General features: G+C 38.6%; 1 protein-coding gene and 1 pseudogene across 4 annotated transcripts in view; both read right to left on the bottom strand.

Annotated features, from left to right (window-relative positions):
* The window catches only part of RAB6A (RAB6A, member RAS oncogene family), a gene marked incomplete at its 3' end in the record, with an annotated part of 77,851 nt that overhangs the window by 42,788 nt on the left and 11,117 nt on the right, over positions 1 to 23,946 (bottom strand). For all 3 annotated transcript variants that reach the window (XM_079707611.1, XM_079707610.1, XM_079707612.1), the window contains exon 2: positions 1,332 to 1,390. In XM_079707611.1, the coding sequence (XP_079563737.1) occupies positions 1,332 to 1,390 (59 nt within the window). The remainder of the gene's footprint in view (positions 1 to 1,331; positions 1,391 to 23,946) is intronic.
* LOC307055350 (zeta-crystallin-like) lies at positions 7,337 to 8,438 on the bottom strand (annotated as a pseudogene). Its single transcript has one exon. The product of its transcript is annotated as a zeta-crystallin-like (transcript).

The raw sequence follows: 23,946 nt of genomic DNA, 5'->3' as shown, positions 1-23,946 counted from the left end.
CATTGGATCTTTGTTGCAGTGCATGGGCTTCTCATTGCGGTGGCTTCTCTTGCTGCGGAGCACGGGCTCTAGGCGCGCGGGCTTCAGTAGTTGTGGCGCGTGGGCTCTAGAGCGCAGGCTCCGTAGTTGTGGAGCACAGGCTGAGCTGCTCCACGGCATGTGGGATCCTCCCGGACCAGGACTTGAACCGTGTTCCCTGCATTGACAGGCAGATTCTTAACCACTGCACCACCAGGGAAGTCCCTTCACTGAATTTCTTGTTTTTCTGTTCTCTCTTCCATATATTTCTGCTCTAATCTTTATTAGCTTCTGAATTAAGCACGTCTTTCTTTTCTGTATTTTTGTTGTCCTGACACCTGGGGCCTTCCTTATACTGGAGGGACTGGCCATCCCAGGGTTTGCCAATTCCTAGATAAGTAAAACTTGCCTGTGGAGGGCCTTTCATATGAAAACCAACCAATCCAAACCCATTCCCCAACCACCTCCTCTATCACACTCAGGGTCATTACTCCCCTGCCCTAATCACCCTAGGGCCAAGCAGCAGACAACTAGGAACAGGCCCTACAGCCCAGAGACCACTGAAATTACTCAAAGTAGGCAATCCTATATTTCCTTACCTGGTCTTACCCATCCTTCCCACAGAAAACACAATAAAGGCTAGTGCCTACATTTCCTGCCCACCCCCCCTCACCTCCAGACCAATACCAGTACTTCTTCCATGTGCCCCCCTCATATGGCCTGGAGTGTCCCTTCCTCTTGAGATTTGTGAGTATAGTAAACTATCTTTACAATGGCAATCATCTCTTGATCTGTTGGCCTCACCACACCTGAATAATAAAACCTACATTTTAAAGTAGTTTCTTACTTCTGCTTGCTTTAGGTTTACTTTTCTTTTTCTAGTTTCTTAGGATAGAAGATTAAATTACTGATTTAATGTATCTTTTCTTTTCCTTGTAACACTGCTTTAGCTGTATCCCATAAGTTTTGGTATGCTGTGGGTTTTTTTTTTTATTTATCTTGAAGTATTTTCTAATTTCCCTTGTGATTGTCTTTGACCCACTGGTTATTTAGGAATGAGTTATTTAATTTTCCACATATGTGTGAACTTCCCAAATCTTCTGTTAATGATTTCTAATTATAGTACTCACTTATTCTTGACTTCAAGTATAGATGAAAATGCCATAGAATCCTGTATTTATACAGAATTTTACAGATTACAGAAAATGCTTTTATATCCATGTCTGAATGTAAATAAATGAATTTTTAAAAGGACCTCGAGTATTACTTGTAACACATAAGAGACAACTAGTAGGTTGGCATAAACAAAATACCTGATAGGTGTTGTCAAAACTGTCATACATGAATCTGGTAATCAGTGATGTCTTTCCAACTGAAATGAAAAGGAAAAAAAAGATTGATTCAGTTAACACATTAAATTGGGTTCTCAAGCAATTTTTCTACAGAGAACTGCGATTCAATTCATTGGGAAATATCTGCAATGGTTCTATTAACAATAATTTACAAACATACAGCCCTGAGTTTGTTGAAATGTCTTTCTTTAATAACAGATAATCTCGGGACTTCCCTGGTGGTCCAGTGGGTAAGACTCTGCGCTCCCAATGCAGGGGGCCTGGGTTCAATCCCTGGTTGGGGAACTAGATCCCACATGCATGCTGCAACTAAGAAGCCCATAGGCCGCAACTAATAAGCTTGCATGCCACAACTATGAGCTCACATGCTGCAACTAAACATGCTGCAATGAAGATCCCGAAGATCCGGTGTGCCGCAACTAAGACTCAGCCCAGGCAAAACAACTAAATAAGTTCTTCTTCCCCACCCCCCTTCCTCTTCCTCTCCTCCTCCTTATTAAAAAAAAACCCAAACAAACAAACAAACAAACAAAAGATAATCTCTCAAACTGAGAGCACAGGTAAAAGAATATTTATTTAGTTAAGAGATGAGGAAAATGAAAAGATGGAGGAAAACAATCAGTTATGCTGACATCTCTAATTCACAAAAGGCAAGCAGATATTTACTTGAGCCCTAACAAAAAGAACTAGGATTACACTGGGAAGAAATTATAGTTAACTTCCTGGACAGTAACCTGGGGAATATGAAGGTCAGGTCCACTTCATTCAGTGAATCAAAGCTTAATCTCGGGAAGCATAAAAACTAAATATGAAGAGTTCTAGGAGGGGTATGAGGGCTGCAAGAACTTGACTGTTTAAGAGTAAGAATGAAATGACAATGGAAAATTGTTTTGAAACTCATTTCAGGATCAGATCTCTATTCTTTGGCAGGGCAATCCCAAAGATTCATAATACTACTCTGTATTGGTATTTTTAAGTTAATCCACATGAAAGTGCCACTAGGTAAAAAATAGTGGTATACTGCCAATATCCTTACCAATGGGCACAGTGTTCAAGGGCAAGAACCATATCTAATTTTCCTGTATCTCCAGTAGCTTGGCATAGATTCAATAAATACTAAATGAAAACAAGAAATTATATCAATTAGAAAAGAACTGAACAAATAAATATCTCAAATGCTCTCCCAAATGTAAATACTTTGGGGAGAAAAAAAACAATACCATGTCACTCATATTTTTGTATGAATTTAAGTAACTTTTGATTTCAACTTTTGCTTTTTAGAGACCTGATCCTGGCCTCTTAAAATGTCCTCCCATCCATGTGCCATAGGAAAACCTGAGGAAAAAACTGAGCCAAAGAAGGAAGAATCCCATAAAATCACCTACCCCAAACGTCTTATTTTAAAGAATCTAAAGTAGCAGGTTGAACAGCTAAAGCTAGTTTCCCTACACCCTGGTCAAAAGCAAACTGATGTTTGGGAAGAAGTCTCTTTTTGGAGCAATGAGTAGACCTACACATTTCTTCATTAGTAAATAGTACATACAGTTTTTATTTTGTTTTGAAAAATGTCCCTCCTTTTTTATATAAAAGAGCAAAATGCATGTTATAAAGCGGGCAACACAGAAAAGACCAAGAACAAAGTGAAAATTACGTATATCCTACCACCTATACATAACTAACATTAAAACTTTGGTATATGTTTTTCCAAAATATTTTTTATATATAAGAATACATATGTACTTAAAGGCAAAACCCTAGAACCAATCATAGTAAAGTCAGGAACAGTACACATACTACTACTATTATTATTTTGTGTGTGTGTGTGTGTGTGTGTGTGTGTGTGTGTGTGTGGTACGCGGGCCTCTCACTGTCGTGGCCTCTCCTGTTGCGGAGCACAGGCTCCGGACGCGCAGGCTCAGCGGCCATGGCTCACGGGCCCAGCCGCTCTGCGGCATGTGGGATCTTCCCGGACCGGGGAACGAACCCGTGTCTCCTGCATCGGCAGGCGGACTCTCAACCACTGAGCCACCAGGGAAGCCCAATACTACTATTATTTAACACTGATCAGAATCTATAAAAAGTAAATCTAAAAATCTGAAGAGATAAAAGGCAAAATAGTGGTGGGGGAAACAGTGGTGGAGAAAAGCAAAGGAGCTTCATTATAAATAAAATATATAGTGAAGAAATACAAAGTAGCTTGTTTGTTGAAACGGTTTTTATTCAAAAGATTAAATTTTCATTATTAAGCATTTTAAATATGATTCTTCAATATGGGATCCTTGTAAATTTATTGTTGTTTACCCCTAAACCTTCTGTAAAATGGTATGTAAACTTATAACGATTTGCTTAATGCTTGTTTTCCCTGATCATAAGCTCTATAATTGTCCTGTTTAGTCCACATCATCAGAGTTTGACACTGCTTGTCACATCACACTAAGCAAACAACACCTTTGCTGAACTGATACTCAACTCTTTTTCAGACGAAAAAAAATAGGTATCTAGGGGCTTCCCTGGTGGCGCAGTGGTTGAGAGTCTGCCTGCTAATGCAGGGGACACGGGTTCGAGCCCTGGTCTGGGAGGATCTCACATGCCGTGGAGCAACTGAGCCCGTGAGCCACAACTACTGAGCCTGCGTGTCTGGAGCCTGTGCTCCGCAACAAGAGAGGCCGCGATATTGAGAAGCCCGCGCACCGCGATGAAGAGTGGCCCCCGCTTGCCACAACTAGAGAAAGCCCTCGCACAGAAACGAAGACCCAACACAGCAAAAATAAATAAATTAATTAAGAAACTCCTACCCCAACATCTTAAAAAAAAAAAGATCATTAAAAATAGGTATCTAGGGCCTCCCTGGTGGCGCAGTGGTTGAGAGTCCGCCTGCCGATGCAGGGGATACGGGTTCGTGCCCCGGTCTGGGAGGATCCCATATGCCGCGGAGCGGCTGGGCCCGTGAGCCATGGCTGCTGAGCCTGTGCATCCGGAGCCTGTGCTCCGCAACGGGAGAGGCCACAACAGTGAGAGGCCCGCGTACCACAAAAAAAAAAAAAAAAAAAAAAAAAAAAAAAAAAAAAAAAAAAAAAAAAAAAAAAATAGGTATCTAGGGTTATTAAAAAAAATCTTTTTTTTTTTTTTTTGTCTGTGTTGGGTCTTCGTTGCTGTGTGCAGGCTTTCCCTAGTTGTGATGAGCAGGGGCTACTTTTTGTTGCAGTGCACGGGCTTCTCATTGCAGTGGCTTCTCTTGCTGTGGATCACAGGCTCTAGGCACGTGGGCTTCAGCAGTTGTAGCACGCGGGCTCGGTAGTTGTAGCACGCGGGCCCTAGAGTGGGTGGGCTTCAACAGTTGTGGCACATGGGCTCAGTAGTTGTGGTGCACAGGCTTAGTTGCTCCGTGGCATGTGGGATCTTCCCGGACCAGGGATTGAACCTGTGTCCCCTGCATTGGCTGGCGGATTCTTAACCACTGCACCACCAGGGAAGTCCCTCACTGTAGTTTTGATTTGCATTTCTCTAATAATTAGCGATGTTGAGCATCTTTTCATGTACCTGTTGGCCATCTTTATGTCTTCATTGGAGAAATGTCTATTTAGGTCTTATGCCCATTTTTTGATCGGATTGTTTTTTTTGATATTGAGCCACATGAGCTGTTTGTAAATTTTGGAGATTAATCCCTTGTCGGTCAGGATGCATCGTTTGCAAATACCTTCTTCCATTCTCTGGGTTGCCTTTTTGTTTTGTTTATAGTTTGCTGTGCAAAAGCTTTTGAGTTTAATAGGTCCCATTTGTTTGTTTTTATTTCCATTACTCTAGGACATGGATCGAAAAAGATATTGCTGCAATTTATGTCAAACAGTGTTCTGCCTATATTTTCCTCCAAGAATTTTATAGTATCTGGTCTTTCACTTAGGTCTTTAATCCATTTTGAGTTTATTATGGTGTTAAAAAAGTTCTAATTTTTTTTTTTTTTTACCTGTAGCTGTCCAGATTTCCCAGCACCATTCACTGAAGAACTGTCTTTTCTCCATCGTATAGTCTTGCCTCCTTTGTCATAGATTAATTGACCACAGGTTCGTGGGTTTATTTCTGGGCTTTCTATACTGTTCCATTGATCTATAGCTCTATTTTTGTGCAAATACCATACTGTTTTGAGGACTGCAGCTTTGTAGTATAGTCTGAAGTTAGGAGCCTGATTCCTCCAGTTCCGTTTTTCTTTCTCAAGATTGCTTTGGCTATTCAACGTCTTTTGTGTCGCCATACAAATTTTAAGATTTTTTTGTTCTAGTTCTGTGAAAAATGCCATTGGTAATTTGATAGGGATTGCAATGATCTGTAGATTGCCTTGGGTAGTACTGTCATTTTGACAATACTGATTCTTCCAATCCAAGAACATGGTATATCTCTCCAACTGTTGTGTTGTCTTTGATTTCTTTCATCAGCGTTTTATAGTTTTTGGAGAGCAGGTCTTTTTCCTCCTTAGGTAGGTTTATTCCTAGGTATTTTATTCTCTTTGATGTAATGGTAAATGGGATTTTTTTCTTTAATTTCTCTTTCTGACCTTTCATTGTTAGTGTTTGGAAATGCAATAGATTTCTGTGAATTTATTTTGTATCCTGCAACTTTACCAAATTCACTGATGAGCTCTAGTTTTCTAGCAGCATCTTTAGGATTTTCTACGTATAGTATCATGTCATCTGCAAAAAGTGACAGTTTACTTCTTTTCCAATTTGGATTCCCTTTATTTTTTCTTCTCTGACTGCTGTGGCTGGGACTTCCAAAACTATGTTGAATAAAAGTGGCAGACATCCTTGTTCCTTGTCTTCTTCCTGATCTCAGAGGAAATGCTTTCAGCTTTTCACCGTTGAGAATGATGTCAGCTGTAGATCTGTCACACATGGCCTTTATTATGTTGAGGTATGTTCTCTCTATACCCACTTTCTGGAGATTTTTATCATAAATGGGTGTTGAATTTTGTCAAAAGCCTTTTCTGCATCGATTGAGATGATCATATGGCTTATATTCTTCAATCTGTTGACGTGGTGAATCACACTGATTGATTTGCGGATACTGAAAAATCCTTGCATCCCTAGGATAAATCACACTTGATCACGGTTACGATCCTTTTAATGCATTGTTGGATTTCTTTTGCTAGTATTTTGTTGAGGATTTTTGCATCTCTCTCTGTTCATCAGTGATATTGGTGATGGTTGCACAACTCTGTGAATATACTAAAAACTACTGAATTGTACACTTTAAATGAGTGAATTGTATATGATTATTTAAAAAAATTTTTAATTTCCTCTAGAATTTATTGCAGTTACCATGTTATAACAAAAGCAGATCATTCTTCATGTGTTAATTTCGTTTATAAATTTAAATAAAAATATATGATCCCCATCACATAAACAGATAATTCTAAATCTACTTTGAAGTTTAATCAATCAATAAGTATTTATTTGGAAATTGTACCTAGTATCATATTATACCAAATATAAGGCTGCTGTCCTCAGAATATATGGATCATTGGTAATCAATCTTTAAACTAGTGAATGTCATTAATACATTGGGAAATATTGGAAAACTAACAAATTTATCTAGACATTGTTTATCTTGCCCTTCTGAGAGACTTGTAGATCTAGATGAGAGTAGTTTGGAAATGGGGTCTCGTTTAGTCCAGAAAATCTTCAAAGTCCAATATAGTTCTCAGCTAATCAGAGACTAAAGAACCTTTATAAGGAGAAGTAGGCTTGGAAATCAACCAGTCTTATTTTGAATTAGCATGTTTTAGTCAAAGTATGGAATTAATGATCAAGTATCAGTTAGGAATTTCTGTAATATACTCCAATGCCAAGTGACCACTAACATTCTACTTCCTACTATAATAATTCCTTGATGAGAGGTAGAAGGCAATATTCTTTATTGCCAGCTATAAAATAAATTGCACTCCAATGCCTATGAGCTCTAAAGATAAATCTTTTTTTTAATATAAGAAACTCACTGAATCAAATGAATACTAATTAAAGCAAATGTAGTGTACATAAAACTGAGGTAAGAGATCTCTAATTCCATAGGAAATCTATGAAATGATTAATCATTTTAAGAGAAGAATTATTTTTCCAGTAGCCCCACTGCTTTGAATATCATCTTCATGGGCCACCTTCTCCAATGGAATCTGAGGACCTAATACTGGTCTCAACCAACCAATTTCCATTCCAGCTTGAAGGGCTGCTGCAAACTGCTGAAATTCCTCCTTGGTGGATGAATAGAGAGCAACTCCTATTATGCTAGATTCCTTTGCCATGATGTCTCCTGTGGGTTTATTTCAACAGGACCTCTGCTGCCAACAACTATTACTCGTCCTCCATGTGACAAAGATTCAAATCATTGCTAAGATTTACATTAGCTAACATTTCAATAATCACATCAACTCCTTTTCACCAACAGATTTCTTAATTTTATCAATATAATTAGCTTCTTTGTGATTAAACACTTCGTGGCCCCCATTTTGCAAAACAGTGTTTTGTCCTTCCTCAGTACCAGCTGTGCCCAAAACCTTTAAGCCATAAGCTCTAGCAGTCTGGCATGCTGCTATCCCAACTCCTCCACTAGCTCCATGAACCAGAACACTTTCTCCAGGTTTCACACAGGCACTGTGGAGCAGAGCTCAATAAGCAGTAAAATATGGGATACTGATGGCAGCTCCTTGTTTAAAGTCCATTTTTTCCGGCAGTGTGTAAACAGGGTAATTGGCTGCCAGAGCATACTCTGCGTAGCCCCCAGAGATCGTGCTGGTAGTGAAAACTCTGTCACCTTTCCTGAAAGCAGATACACATTCTCCAACAGCTTCTATTATCCCAGCCACATCTAATCCAAGAGTATAAGGTGGAAGTGGTTTTCTACTGTAGGTACCAGAGTGAATTTGTGTGTCCACTGGGTTTACACTACACGCTTGGACTTTGATTAGAACCTGATGGTCTTTCGGAATCGGTACGGCAACATCCGACTGGAGTTTCATCACTTCTGGTCCACAAATTAAAAAACTCTAATAGCTCTCATCAACCTCTGTTCAGTCACCATGGTGATCTAGATACGAGTTCAAGAGTGGGAAATCAAAATCTGTGAGAGCTCCCTCAGATTCCATGGAAAAAAGGGCTGTGTGATGTATGATTTCATCTCAATAAAGCTGTTATTAAAAATCTATCGTGGATTTCCCTGGTGACTCAGTGGTTACAAATCCTCCTGCCAATGCAAGGGACGCCTACAGCCCGTGCTCCACAACAACAGAAGCCACTGCAATGAGAAGCCTGCACACCACAATGAAGAGTAACCCCCGCTCGCCCCAACTAGAGAAAGCCCGGGCACATGAACGAAGACCCAACACAGCCATAAATAAATAAATAAATAGATAGATAGATAGATAAAATCCATCGTGGTGATTATTGTACAATGTGAAATACTTAATGCCACTGAACTGTACACATAGAAATAAGTTAAAATGGTAAATTTTACTATGTATAATAATTTTAATACTGGAGCACCAAAGATAACTTAAAAAAAGGGCTGATTATTAAAGATTAGAGGAACTAATTATTGGGCTTCTAGAAGACCAAGGTATACTAATTTAAGAGATAACTTCTGTAAGTGGTAAAGTAATTCCTCACATAATATACTCTTCAAGAATACTTAGGATTCAAAGATTATAAGACTAATGTTTGCATAAAAGGAGAAGTCTCAATTATTCTACAACCTATATAAATGAACATTTATGAACTGCTTCATAATCTGGTCAGTTATATTGGTCAGATAATACTGAAACAGACAACAAGATATTTATATTTTCTAATTTTTCCCCACAAAAATAAGCCATTATAAAAGATTAACATGCTATGATAATAACAGTATCTTAAATCAGATGCTATGATTTTAGTTAGGAGTTATGCATAAAAATACAACAAACAAACACACAAAAACAACACTATCTGTAGTCCATCATGGTAACGAAGACACCTGAAAAAGGTACCTAGGGACCACAGCAAAAAAGCTCAGCTGCAAGCAAAACTCACTGCAATATCACAGACAAGATGTCTCACCTAGGTGATGCAATTCTACAGCAAAACAGAAAATCAATTAAACCAAGCTAACACTACTCCAATGTAGCAAACCTAGTCAATAACACTGAAGTTCAATAAAGCTAGTAGCCTTTCTCTAAAGACCTAAATTGAATAAAGATTTCATTTTTCCTAAAGCTTAAAAAAAAAAAACAAAGGAAGAAATGGAATATTACTCAGCCATAAAAAGAAATGAAGTTGAGTTATTTGTAGTGAGGTGGATGGACCTAGATTCTGTCATACAGAATGAAGTAAGTCAGAAAGAGAAAAACAAATACTATATGCTAACACATATATATGGAATCTAGAAAAAAAAAAGGTTCTGAGGAACCTAGGGGTAGGACAGAAATAAAGAAGCAGACGTAGAGAATGGACTTGAAGACATGTGGAGGGGGAAGGGTAAGCTGGGATGAAGTGAGAGAGTGACATGGACATATATACACTACCAAATGTAAAATAGATAGCTAGTGGGAAGCAGCCACATAGCACAGGAGATCAGCCCGGTGCTTTGTGACTACCGAGAAGGGTGGGATAGGGAGGATGGGAGGGAGATGCAAGAGGGAGAAGATATGGGGATATATGTATATGTAGAGCTGATTCACTTTGTTATAAAGCAGAAACTAACACACCATTGTAAAGCAATCATACTCCAATAAAGATGCTTAAAAAAAAAGAAGAGAACTACAACTACACTTGTACAATAACATTCAAAAACAGGGAGAATGAATTTGGTTGTATAAAATATTTGCTGAATAAGTAATTTCACATTTATGGCTCAAAAGTTGTTTTTTAATAAATATGCTTTATTTCTTTATAATAATATTTATGTTAAAGGCACTAGACCTATGATATGAGTTTCCAGGATGATGAAATGGAGACATCCAAAGTAAAAACAAAAAATATTTGACTACACAAAACGTGAAGACAGAAAAGATATTCACATAAAGGTAATGACCCACTGGTTACTCATATCAAAGATGAATAAAACATAAACAAATATATTAATGCTTGGATGGCTACTATTTCTCACTTCATTCCAAAACTTCCAAGTGCTAGGAAACAAGGAGGTTGGAGGATGAGAATGTAAAACAAATGTAAGTAAGGCCTTGAACGCAAAGGAGTTTACAACCACTGAAAGAGGGTGAACAAGAGAATAAAGCACTCTGCAAACAAAGTGTCCATCCTCTATACTGCCAGAGGTATCTTTCAACAATTTATAAACATTCCAAAGCTCCCCAGTCTCCATAAGCTAAAGATCCTTAGCAGGCATTCAAACTTGAGCTGAGCCTTTCTAGTCTCATCTCCTAACCTTGCCAAACACAAATACCATCTGACAATGATGGAAAGCTACTGGTTATTCTTCAAGCGTAACAGGTTCCTTGGAGCCTCTGAGATTTTCCTCGTGTAAACCAGTTTCGTGGAACTTTTCTTTCCTGGTTACATTATGAACTTACGAATTCAGTATCAGATGTGGTTCTGCCTGGAGGAGAGAAAAACTAAATTACCTCTCAAAACTACTTTCAGCCAAGCTCCCTGGTGGCCTAGTGGTTAGGATTCCAGGCTTTCACTGCCATGGCCCAGGTTCAATCCCTGTTCGGGGAACTGAGATTCCTGCAAGGCATGCAGGGCGACCAAAAAAAAAAAAAATTACTTTCAGCCTAAGATTGTATTTCTAGAAGTATTTTAGATGGCAGCAGGGCTTTTATTTTATTCCTACAACAAAGTTAACATTCATCTATGAATGTATCTTAAGGATAAAATGACGAGTTGGACTAATTAAAAAAGATACATGCATCCCAATGTTCATAGCAGCACTAGCCAAGACATGGAAGCAACCTAAATGTCCATCAACAGATGAATGGATAAAGAAGATATGGTATATATATACAATGGAATACTACTCAGTCATCAAAAAGAATGAAATAATGCCATTTACAGCAACATGGATGGACCTATCATACTAAGTGAAGTTAAGTCAGAAAGAGAAAGACAAATACCAAATGATATCACTTATATGTAGAATCTAAAATATGATACAAATGAACTTATTTACAAAACAGAAACAGACTCAAAGACTTAGAAGACAAGCTTATGGTTATCAAAGGGGAAAGGGGGCTGGGGGAGGGATAAATTAGGAGTTTTGGATTAGCAGATACAAATTACTATATATAAAATAAACACAAAGGTCCTAGGGACTTCCCTGGTGGTGCAGTGGTTAAGAATCCGCGTACCAATGCAGGGGACATAGGTTCGATCCCTGGTCCAGGAAGATCCCACATGCCGCGAAGCAACTAATAAGCCCGTGCGCCACAAATACTGAGCCTGTGTTCTAGAGCCCACAAGCCACAACTACTGAGCCCGCAAGCCACAATTACTCAAGCCCGCACACCTAGAGCCCGTGCTCCGCAACAAGAGAAGCCACCTCAATGCGAAGCCCACACACCGCAACAAAGAGTAGCCCCCGCTCACCCCAACTAGAGAAAGCCCGCGTGCAGCAACGAACACCCAATGCAACCATAAATAAATAAGTAAGTAAGTAAGTAGGTCCTATTGTATAGCACAGGGAACTATATTCAATATCCTGTAATAAACCATAATGGAAAAGAATATAGGGGCTTCCCTGGTGACGCAGTGGTTGAGAGTCCACCTGCCGATGCAGGGGACATGGGTTTGTGCCCTGGTCTGGGAGGATTGATCCCACATGCCGCGGAGCGGCTGGGCCCGTGAGCCATGGCTGCTAAGCCTGCACGTCCGGAGCCTGTGCTCCACAACGGGAGAGGCCACAACGGTGAGAGGCCCACATATCGCAAAAAAAAAAAAAAAAAAAAAAAGAATATATATACATACATACATATATATAACTGAATCACTTTGCTATACACAAATCAGCTATACTTCAATTAAAAAAAAAGGTTTTTAAAAAGATGACTTGGAAATAATCTGTACCCTCAAAGAACAGTTCAGTGGGAAGTTCAAAATAAGTACTAGCATAAGACTAGCTTTTCCAGCATTAACCTTACTCAAAAACTTGTTAGGTCTAAGTGTAGAAAAGCATGATCCACTTCTTCTTACGGGGAAAAATAAGAAAAAAATGGCAATATAAGGAACTTAACTCATATTATCTTGTTTGTGCATTTATTTACTAGTTTACCTCTCCCAACTTACAAATGATAAGCTGTAGAACAGGAATCTCATCTATCTGGTTCATGGCTACACTCAATGTTGGTCCCTGCCTAGTGCTAAATGAAATAATCAATGAAAGAAACCATCAAGTAGACAGCATTCACTAAGGTTGTCCAGAGTCTGAATTCTTGGAAAAATGAAAGTAGATATAGCTCACAGGGGCACACTTATGATAAAACTCAGTGAACTGAGGTTTAAGAACCAGAAGGCCAAATTTATTAATTAATGTAAGAAATAATTTTGTAAGGATGGGAATATTCAGGTCAATATAACTAGCAATTTTTCTCATTCAAGCTGTACACTTAAGATTCGTATGCTTTTCTATACGTTACACTTCAATAAAAAGTTTTCCTTGTAAAAAAAAAAATCTAAGTAATCACTGTCTGAAATAATAACATCTTATGGGGTTTTACACACACACACACACACACACACTTAAAGTATACATAGTAAGTCAAGTCAGAAGGAAGAATGGTAAGTAGAATTAGACTGCCAAGGTCCCTGCACTGCCCAGAAGCGTAAAGGAATCAATTACCTGTAAACTTTTGTAAGTCATGGCTGCATGCTACAACTTCTGGGCTAATCACACAAAGAAAAAGAAAAAAAAATTGTATAACTTCCCAATTAATAAAGAATATGGAATAATTTTTTAAAACATTATAAATTCAAATAACACAAGAAGAGAAAAAGAAACACTCAGGACAAAAAGAAAGCACATTGAGAAGGTGGTAGATTTATTTTAAATCCAAATATATAATTATATTAAATGTAAATGTACTAATGTTCCAATTTTAAAAACAATTATCAGACTGGACAAACACAAAACTTAACTAGATGACTACTAAGCCACATCTGAAACATAAGAATACAAAAATGTTGAAAGTAAAAAGATAGAGGGACTTCTCTGGTGGCACAGTGGTTAAGAATCTGCCTGCCAATGCAGGGGACACGGGTTCGAGCCCTGGTAGGTCAGGGAACTAAGATCCCCATATGCCGGGCAGGGCAGCCAAAATAAATAAATTAATTAAAAAGGATAGAAAAATATAAATACTATGAAAACATTAGCCAAAAGAAAGATGGTATACCTATACTAACATCAAAGTAAACTTTGGGCTTCCCTGGTGGCGCAGTGGTTGAGAGCCCACCTGCCGATGCAGGGGACACGGGTTCGTGCCCCGGTCCGGGAAGATCCCACATGCCGCAGAGCGGCTGGGCCCGTGAGCCATGGCCGCTGAGCCTGTGCGTCCAGAGCCTGTGCTCCGCAACGGGAGAGGCCGCAACAGTGAGAGGCCCACGTACCGCAAAAGGAAAAAAAAAAAGGTAAACGTTAGGGCAAAAAGCATTACTAGAAATAGTGGGGGCTTCCCTGGTGGCGCAGTGGTTGAGAGTCCGCCTGCCAATGCAGGGGATACGGGTTCGTGCCCCGGTCCGGGAAGATCCCACATGCCGCGGAGCAGCTGGGCCCGTGAGCCATGGCCACTGAGCCTGCGCGTCCGGAGCCTGTGCTCTGCAATGGGAGAGACCACAACAGTGAGAGGCCCACGTACCACAAAAAAAAAAAAAAAAAAAAGAAATAGTGGAACACTTGATGATGATAAGTCCCTGGATGATTTATTTCCAGGGACTTCCCTGGACGTCCAGTGGCTAAGAATCTGCGCTTCCACTGCAGGGGGCACAGGTTTGATCCCTGGTTGGGGAACTAAGATACTGCATGCCACGCGGTGTGGCCAGAAAAAAAGTCTCAAAAACCTGCAAGTTAAAAATGGAAGAACTACAAGGACACATATACAGAGCCACAATCACCATGGGAAATTTTAACATACCTCTCTCAATAACAAAATAGACAAAAATTTGATAAAGACACATAATATTTGAACCACTTGATTAACAAAACTGATCTAGTGATCATATATTGAATTCTGCACCTAACAAATTCATTCTTTTCAGGCACAAAGGGAATATTTATTAAAACTGACATAACATATGGACCATAAAGAAAAGTCTCAAGAAAATTAAAAACAGTGAAAATATATTCTCTGACCACAGTACGATTAAAGTAGAAATCAAAAATATAAAGAAAACTAGAAAGTCCCCAAGTGTTTTGAAATAATATACTTCTAATAACCAATGAGTCAAAGGAGAAATCAAAATAGAAATTAGAAAGCATTTTGTACTGAATGACAAAAATACTGCAGAGCAAATCTCCAAAACACTACTATAATAGTACTTAAAGGGAAATTTATACAATTACACACACACACACACACACACACACACTTATATGAGCATATATTAGGGGGGAAAAAAAACTAAACATGAGCTATGTATCCCTCTCTCAAGAAGTTGGAAAAGACCAGCAAAATAAACCAAAGAAACTATAAGAAAGGAAATAAAGAGCAGAAGTAAAACAGAAAACACACAATTGAGAGTCAACAAGGCTGACCAAGGCTGTTTAAGTTCTTTGAACAAAAAACTATTAAATTTATAAACCTCCAGTAAGTCTTACCAAGAAGAAATGAAAGGCACAGATAACTAGTATTAGAAATTAATGAAGCATGATTACAGATCCTGCAGACTTAAAAACATGAGTAATATGAGTAATTTGCACTAATAAATTTGAAACAGTAGATGAAATGTACAAAGTCCTAGAAAAAGAAGAAAGAAAAAAGAAAATCTTAAAGAAATTGAAGCTCTATTTTAAAAACCTTCCCCAGGGTTGCAAAAGGCCAGAATTGCCAAGCCACCCTTAAATAAAAAGAATAAGGTGGGAAGGGCTTCCCTGGTGGCGCAGTGGTTGAGAGTCCGCCTGCCGATGCAGGGGACACGGGTTTGTGCCCCGGTCCGGGAAGATCCCACATGCCGCAGAGCAACTTGGCCCGTGAGCCATGGCCACTGAGCCTGCTCGTCCGGAGCCTGTGCTCCGCAGCAGGAGAGGCCACAACAGTGAGAGGCCCGCGTACACCCCCCCCCCCAAAAAAGAATAAGGTGGGAGGATTTGCTCTCTGGTAAATCAGTAATTTTTATATTAAGTTATAGTGAGTAAGTTTTGTATTGTTGCAAGGGTAGACAAAGCAATTAGAAGAATAGAAATTCTAGAACCAGGTCAATGAATTTATAGACAGTTGGTCATTATAAAACCGACATGGCAGAGCACTGAGGAAAAGAAATGTTTTTAAATACATGATGTTGGGATAATTACATACCCATACTGAAAAAAATTAAACCTGACATCTATTTCATAGTACACATAAAGATCAATTTCAGTTGGATTATAAACCTAAATGTGAAAGGCAAAGCAAAACAAAACACAAAAAACAAAACAAAATTTCTAAAATATAATAGGGGAGACTATCTTCATTACTCAAGCTATGGAAAAACTTCTTAAAATGGGACACAAAAATCACAGATTTTTATAGATTGATACATCTATCTACATTAAAACTAACATTTTCTGTTCATTAAAAATTGTCATTAAGAGTGAAAAAAGCAAGCAATCATAGGTTGGTCTGTTCAAAAAAAAATACACCTTTTGTTTTTCTTTATGGAGAATAAAGGACACATGCTTTGAAGGAGGATGAAGCAACAGTTTAAGACTATCATAGTGTCTGTGTTACCGATTAAAAGTCTTTCTCTAAACTGTGAGTGTAGTTTCTTTAATATGCACCTTAACTTTTCTACAGCAAAAGTTAAGCAAATAAGTTTTGACTCTGGAAAAACATTGCTCAATAATAATGAAGTAATCAAAACTAAAAACCCAAGAAAGAAAAACAAAGCTCGAAAATACCCTCCCTTCAACTCTAGTAAAACACACATTTTCCAGCATACCAATTTTTTTTTAAATTACAATAAATAAAGTCTTTGCTCTCATTGGGTTTAAAACTGTCAATACATATACCGTACAATACAAGTATGTGTCATTTAGGTATAGAGGATAAATTCTTTAATATTTTAGTTCAAGGTAGTTTTTTGTTTTTTGGGTTTTTTTGCGGTACGCGGGCCTCTCACTATTGTGGCCTCTCCCGTTGCAGAGCACAGGCTCCAGACCCGCAGGCTCAGCGGCCATGGCTCACGGGCCTAGCCACTCCGCAGCATGTGGGATCTTCCCGGACCGGGGCACGAACCCGTGTCCCCTGTATCGGCAGGCGGACTCTCAACCACTGCGCCACCAGGGAAGCCCTGTTTTGTTTTAAAGACTGAATCTCCAGGGACTTCCCTGGTGGTCCAGTGAGTAAGACTTTGCACTCCCAATGCAGGGGGCCAGGGTTCGATCCCTGGTTGGGGAACTAGATCCCGCATGCGTGCTGCAAAGTCCACATGCCGCAACTAAAAAAAAAAAAAAAAAAAGATCCCACGGGCCGCAACTAAGACCCACAGCATACATGCATGCATGCATGCATGAATTAAAAAAAAAAAAAAGACAATCTCCAAATACTAGATCAGGATCTCAATGTCTCTCTCACCTGGTCAGCATTCAAGTTGTTGTATCTTCCTTGTATTGAGGGTAACCCAAAACTCCAGAGAAAGAGTATAGTCCACTTATAGTCCACTTAGGTGGCTCTTTTACATTGTCCAAAGACATATTTTAGCACCCTTTCATATATTCCTACCCATTTATGATCAATAGCTTCTGGAAGCTATTTAGTTTCTGGAAATTAAAATAGCTCCTTTTCATAGAAAGATTAGACATATCTAATTTTAAAACAGCATTCCTTCTGTATTTGCATTTCTTCTGTATTCATTCAAATCTCTTCAGCTAAGCTTATTTCTCCAAAATAGTTTTCAAAATCCCTAATAGTACATTCTTTATATCCTCCTATATAAAGGCAATTTAAATGACCATTTCAATCAAAGCCTAACTAATCTTATCCTGAACACTGTGGCTATTCATTTTTCTTCCAAGAATATTGTAACATTTATACTTAATACTCCTGTGTCACCATACACACAAAACTTCATACAGCATTATGTTCTAATACTTTTCTTCCTATCCCACTCCCAACCCATGCCATATAATTTATTCTGTATTATATAAATTTATTCAGTCAGTCATCAAGAAGTTCTGATAAAAGAAAGCATATATTGAGGCAAGGAAGACCAACTAAAACTAACAAGAATATTTAATTATCAACAAATATGGTTCTATACAACACAAAATAGAAATCTGTTAAGTATTGTAGGTATACTCCTGGTTCTGTCTGAGTATGCCTAGCTCTTCCAAGAAATCATTTCTCTGTTTAAAAAAGGAAATATCTCCAGGTGATTTCATAACCCACTCTTAATATTTCTACAACCTTTTCAGTCAGGAAATTCTTCCATATATATGACTTAAATTCACTATGTTTCATAGCACAGGGAGATCAGCTCAGTGCTTTGTGTCCATCTAGAGGGGTGGGATAGGGAGGGCGGGAGGGAGACGCAAGAGGGAGGAGATATGGGGATATATGTATACGTATAGCTGATTCACCTTGTTATACAGCAGAAACTAACACACCATTGTAAAGCAATTATACTCCAATAAAGATATTAAAAAAAAATTGACTATGTTTCAGCTTAAGCCTCTCTTATTGTTCAGATCTTAGAATTGCAAGTTAACAAGCTATTATCTTTTCAGTAAGATATTACAAATACAAAGACTTTTTTCAGTTGTACTTTTGCCTTCTTGATGTGACTGGACAATTCTCATTTGAATGTCACATTTTAATTCCATGATTAAACAAACCTATGATTTTCCTTGTGTATAAGTAACATGTGAAGTGATTCTTATTACTTCTTATTCAGTGTCAGCCAGTAACACAATCATCAACAAAGCAAATTTTATCAAAGCCACTGAACTTTTAAACTTTCTTTTTTGTAATTAATTAATTTATTTTTGGCTGCGTAGGGTCTTCGTTGCTGCACACAGCTTTTCTCTAGTTGTGGCGAGCAGGGGCTACTCTTCGTTGTGGTGTGTGGGTTTCTCATTGTGGTGGCTTCTCTTGTTGCAGAGCACGGGCTCTAGGAGCGCGGGCTTCTGTAGTTGTGGCACACGGGCTCAGTAGTTGTGGCTCACAGGCTCTAGAGTGCAGGCTCAGTAGTTGTGGCGCACAGGCTTAGCTGCTCCACGGCATGTGGGATCTTCCTGGACCAGGGATCGAACCTGTGCCCCTGCATTGGTAGGTGGATTCTTAACCACTGACCCACCAGGGAAGTCCTTAAAGCCACTGAATTTTAAAACTAATTTGTTTACCTTACTCTCTACTTAACTGTAAGTTACATGTATTAAGAATTTTGTCATATAAATTACAGAAGTCCAGTACCGCAAAATACCTGAGAAAAAACACTTAATCTTATCTAACATTTAGTTCATGTAGCTCAACTTTCCAGAGATGATTACAGTTTTTTCACTCTTATGGTTCTGGGAACACCAAAGTATCCTGTACTTTCTGCACACCTTCTACCTATACAAAATTTATCAAGGAAAGGTTGTATAGTTTAGTGTCTTAGTAGTGGAGCTCTAGAACCAGGCTGTTGAGCTGAAACCCAAGTTTGGCCAGTTACTAACTGTATATACTACTGAGACAAGTTATTTAACCTATCTGTGCCTGAATTTCCTCACGGTAAAATAAGAATAACAGTAGTACCTATCTTATAGAAATATTTCAACTTTTTTACATTGAAATATATTTGATTTCAATGTTGTGTTAGTTTCTGGTATACAGCAAAGTGACTGTCTTTTTAATATATATATATATTTTGTTGTTGTTATATTCTTTTCCATTATAGCTTATTACAAGATATTGAATATAGTTCCCTGTGCTATACCGTAGGACCTTGTTGTTTATCTATTTTATATATAGTAGTCTGTATCTGCTATTCCCAAACTCCTAATTGATCCCTCCCCACCTATCCCCCTTGGTAACCATAAGTTTGTTTTCTGTCAACTTTTTATTTTACAGAAAAGTTACAAACCTCCTTAGTCTCCTCTCATCGGTGACATTTCCTGTCTTTCCTGTTTTTATGACCTTGACACTTGTAAAGCAAACTGGTCAGTTATTTTGTGTAATGTCCCTCAATTTAGATTTGTCTAATGTTTTCTCATTAGAATGAGGTCATACATTTTTGACAAGACCACCACAGAACTGATGTGCCTTTCTCAGTGCATCATAAAAGAAATACATGATGTCATAGTAATGTCTTATTCCTAGTGATGTTAACCTTGATGGCTTGATTATGGCAATCTCCACAGAGTTTCTCTACCATAAGTTACCATTTTTCCCCTCGTAAATAATAAATATCTTGAGGAAGATACTTTGAGATTATTCAAATATCCTGTGTCTTTGCAAAATTTTGCCCTCTAATTTTAGCATTCATCAAATGGATCTTGCCTGTAGCAATCAGCACTGTGGTATTCCAATGGTGATTTTCTATTTCCCTCATTCTATCTACTATAAGAGCGGTCCTTTCTTATCTATTTATTTATTTAAATAAGTATTCATAAATATCTTGATTATGTGGGTTATAATCCAATATCACCATTATTTATTTTGTTGCTCAAAAATTTCCAGCTTTCTCTATTGGGCGCTCTTTCACTTTGGCTCCTGTGCCCTTTCAACATGTCCCCATCCTTTCATAAACACTTCCTTATTTTCTGGCACCAGAATACTCTCCAGCTTATTTTGTATTTTCCCTGTCCCAGCCCTGAAACCAACCACTTCTCCAAAGATCTCACGGAGTTGGTTTTAAGGGTTAAACTAGTTAAGACTGTAAAGTACTTACAACAGGGTCTGATCTGTAGTAAGTAATCAAATGTCAGTTGATATTTAGTATTGATAGTTTGACAGGAAATACACATTAACCATTACAGCTGTCAGGAGGTGCTATATTTCTGTATTTGGTTGCAAAGCGATATTAAGCACTGTATTAGTTTGCTAGGGCTGCTATAACAAAGTACCACAAACTGGTTTAAACAACAGATATTTATTGTCTCACAGTTCTGGAGGCTACAAATCCAAAATCAAGGTGTTGGCAGAGTTAGTTCCTTCTGAGGGCTGTGAAAAGAATCTGTTCCAAGCCTCTTCCCTAGCTTCTGGTGGTTTGCTGGCAGTCCTTGGCATCCCTTGGTGTACAGAAGCATCACCCTGATCTCTGCCTTCACCTTCAGATGGCATTCTCTCTGTGTATATCTGTGTCCAAATTTCCCCTTTTTATAAGGACACAAGTCATACTGTATAGCGGCCCATCCTACCCCAGGAGGACCTCACCTTAACCAGTTGCATCTGAGGTACTAGAGGTTAAACTTCAACATACGAATTTGGGAAGAACACACTTCAAGCCATAACCAGGCACAAATGAAAAAATTCTGAAAAATAAAAATAAATCATCACAGTATTTAGAATAATATCAATCAGACTGAGGTTGAAATAACTATTTAGATTGTTTTTACATAGAAGACTAATTATTGCAGTATCAGAGATTTTGAAAACAAATGTACAATATTTTGGAGAGGAAAGTTCAACTAAAGAATTTTGAAAGAACAAAAGGAATGCTTTATTTAAAACTAAACGTTCCAATGCAGCCAAAAATAAATAAATGAAATAAATAATTTAAAAAAAAAGGGGGGGGCTTCTCTGGTAGAGCACTGGTTAAGAATCCACCTGCCAATGCAGGGGACACGGGTTCGATCCCTGGTCTGGGAAGATCCCACATGCCACGGAGCAACTAACTAAGCCCGTGCGCCACAACTACTGAGCCTGTGCTCTAGAGCCCGTGAGCCACAACTACTGAGCCCTTGTGCCACAACTACTGAAGCCCACGTGCATAGAGCCCGTGCTCTGCAACAAGAGAAGCCACCGCAATGAGAAGGCCGCGCACCGCAGTGAAGAGTAGCCCCCGCTCACTGCAACTAGAGAAAGCCCGTGAGCAGCGATGAAGACCCAACACAGCCAAAAATAAATAAATAAAATAAAAAAATTTTTTAAATAAAAAACTAAATGTACTCAGTCTTTCTGTGAAGAGGAACTACTTTCAATTTCTGAAAGCTCTGAGAGCATTAAATAGGTAGGAATATATGAGAGAGTGCTGACAGTAAGTCCCTGGGTGGAGCCTACAGAGGACCATCTATGCAGGCCATGTTATTTGGGTAGATTCTCCTCATTTTACCTAGAGAGGTTAAAATGAATGCTTTAAGAGCTCATAATGTATAAGGTCACGGAGCAAAGACCACAGTTCAGTATCCCTAACTCCTGCCCCACAACTTTTCCCCCATATCACATTAACTATAGAAGTTTCACAGGCCGAAGGAAAGAAACATTCCATATTAAACAACTTGATAAACAAACATAAAAGGTTTGCAAATTAGTAACTTCAATAGCCATCTAGTTTTGTCCTATTTACTTAATGTCAATATGTTGGTGCTTCCCTCACCTGCTTAAAGAAGAAAGAAAGACCTGTTTACTCAGATTCCTAATGACTGGACAGATTCAATATTTTATGGTTGCCTGTATGAAGGACATTATGCTAGACACCAAGGACAGAGATTTAAAAGATCTAAGAATGGATTTTATGCAGCCTTTAGTACTACAGATTAAAATATCTTTAGTCCAGAGGTGGCCTAAAATCTGTCTAAATTCATGAGTCATCACATTCTCTATTTCCCTATTATAATCAACTTAACTCACCTTGATTATGTAGATAATTTAAAGTACACATGCACAGATTTCTGAAAGGGATATTCTTCAGTTTTAAGAGGAGGGTTAAAGCCAGATAAAGGGTTAATTAGCCACATGAGACTACTGAAATTAAAGTGAAATAAAATTTTGAAATCAGTTCTCAGTCACTGTAGCCACCGCCATATTAAACAGCACAAATATGGGACAATTCCTCCATCACAGAAAGTTCAATTGGATAGCAAAGATTTAAAGATCCTAAAATGTTAAGTCTCAAAGCATGTAATGCAAAGTATCCCAAAAATAAAGGCCTCTGTGGGCAACTATATCCATGAATGTCAAGAATATACCAATAAGAAAGTTCTCATCTTTTAGCAATCATACCAAAATATTTGCAATGATAGGATAGGATATACGGGATTTTCTTCAACTCACTCTGGTATGTGGGGGCGGGGGGGATAATTGTTGAAGCTGAGTACGAGTTTATGGGGGTTCATGACACTATTCTCTGTATCTTTTTATATGTTTAAATTTCCCCATAATAAAGGGGTTAAATAATACTTTAAGAACCCAGAAACATATTTGGTTAAATCACAAACTCACTCTTCAAATATGCCATTTACAATGACTGACTTCTTGACTCTCCAAAACTCTACTGAGACCACTTTTTAAAAATTATCAATTAGTTCTTGATAAATCCAATAGCCTTTTCCGAGTCATCATTTTCCTCATCTTGAGCCACTGACTCTTCAGGCTCTTCAGATTCATACCAGATACTTGGCATATCAAACCTTTCTCCTCCTACGTTAGGTTTTTATGTCTTATTCTGTTTTTCTTTTAATTATCCTCTTTTATGTGGTTTTTTGTTTTTTTTTTTTTTGCGGTACGCGGGCCTCTCACTGTCGTGGCCTCTCCCGCTGCGGAGCACAGGCTCCGGACGCGCAGGCCCAGCGGCCACGGCCCACGGGCCCAGCCGCCCCGCGGCACGCGGTACCCTCCCGGACCGGGGCACGAACCCGCGTCCCCCGCATCGGCAGGCGGACTCCCAACCACTGCGCCACCAGGGAAGCCCCTTTTATGTGTATTTTTGAGGTAGCAAGCTACCTCAAAGCCTGAAACTAAGTACGGTAAAAATCATAAATCATTCACTTATTTGAAAATATTTAGTGAGCTCCCGCTATACGCCAAGCACTATGCAATGTGCTTAGAATACAGCAATGAACAATAAATTCATGAACGCTACCTCTGTGGAACTTACAGAACAAATGGAAAACAGAAATTTTAACAGACAAATAATTACAGTTTTTAATAAAGGCAGCAAGGAGAAGGACAGTGTTGACAGTCTATAAAGGATGGGAAAATAAACTACTCTGAGGAAGTCAGCAAAGGCTTGAAGAAATTTCTTGAAGCTAAAGGATAAGCTGGAGTTAATCTGACAAAGGGGAAGAGGGAATATATAACAAGATGGAGATCGGTTAAGAGTTATAACTTAAAAAAGGTCAGTATGGCTGAAACAGAGAGAGATGGTGGGAGATATGCTCAAGAATGGACGGATGGGGAGGAGCCAAAATATTCAGTGTGAGCAATGTAGATCATTTGGAAAGATTTTAGACCTTATTCTAAGAGTGATTTAAACAAAAGCAAAAAAAA

Source organism: Hyperoodon ampullatus, assembly GCF_949752795.1.
Source record: "Hyperoodon ampullatus genome assembly, chromosome: 7".
Lineage (NCBI taxonomy): Eukaryota > Metazoa > Chordata > Mammalia > Artiodactyla > Ziphiidae > Hyperoodon > Hyperoodon ampullatus.
Note: the sequence above shows the minus strand (reverse complement) of the source record. Positions and strands in the feature narration are given on the sequence as shown.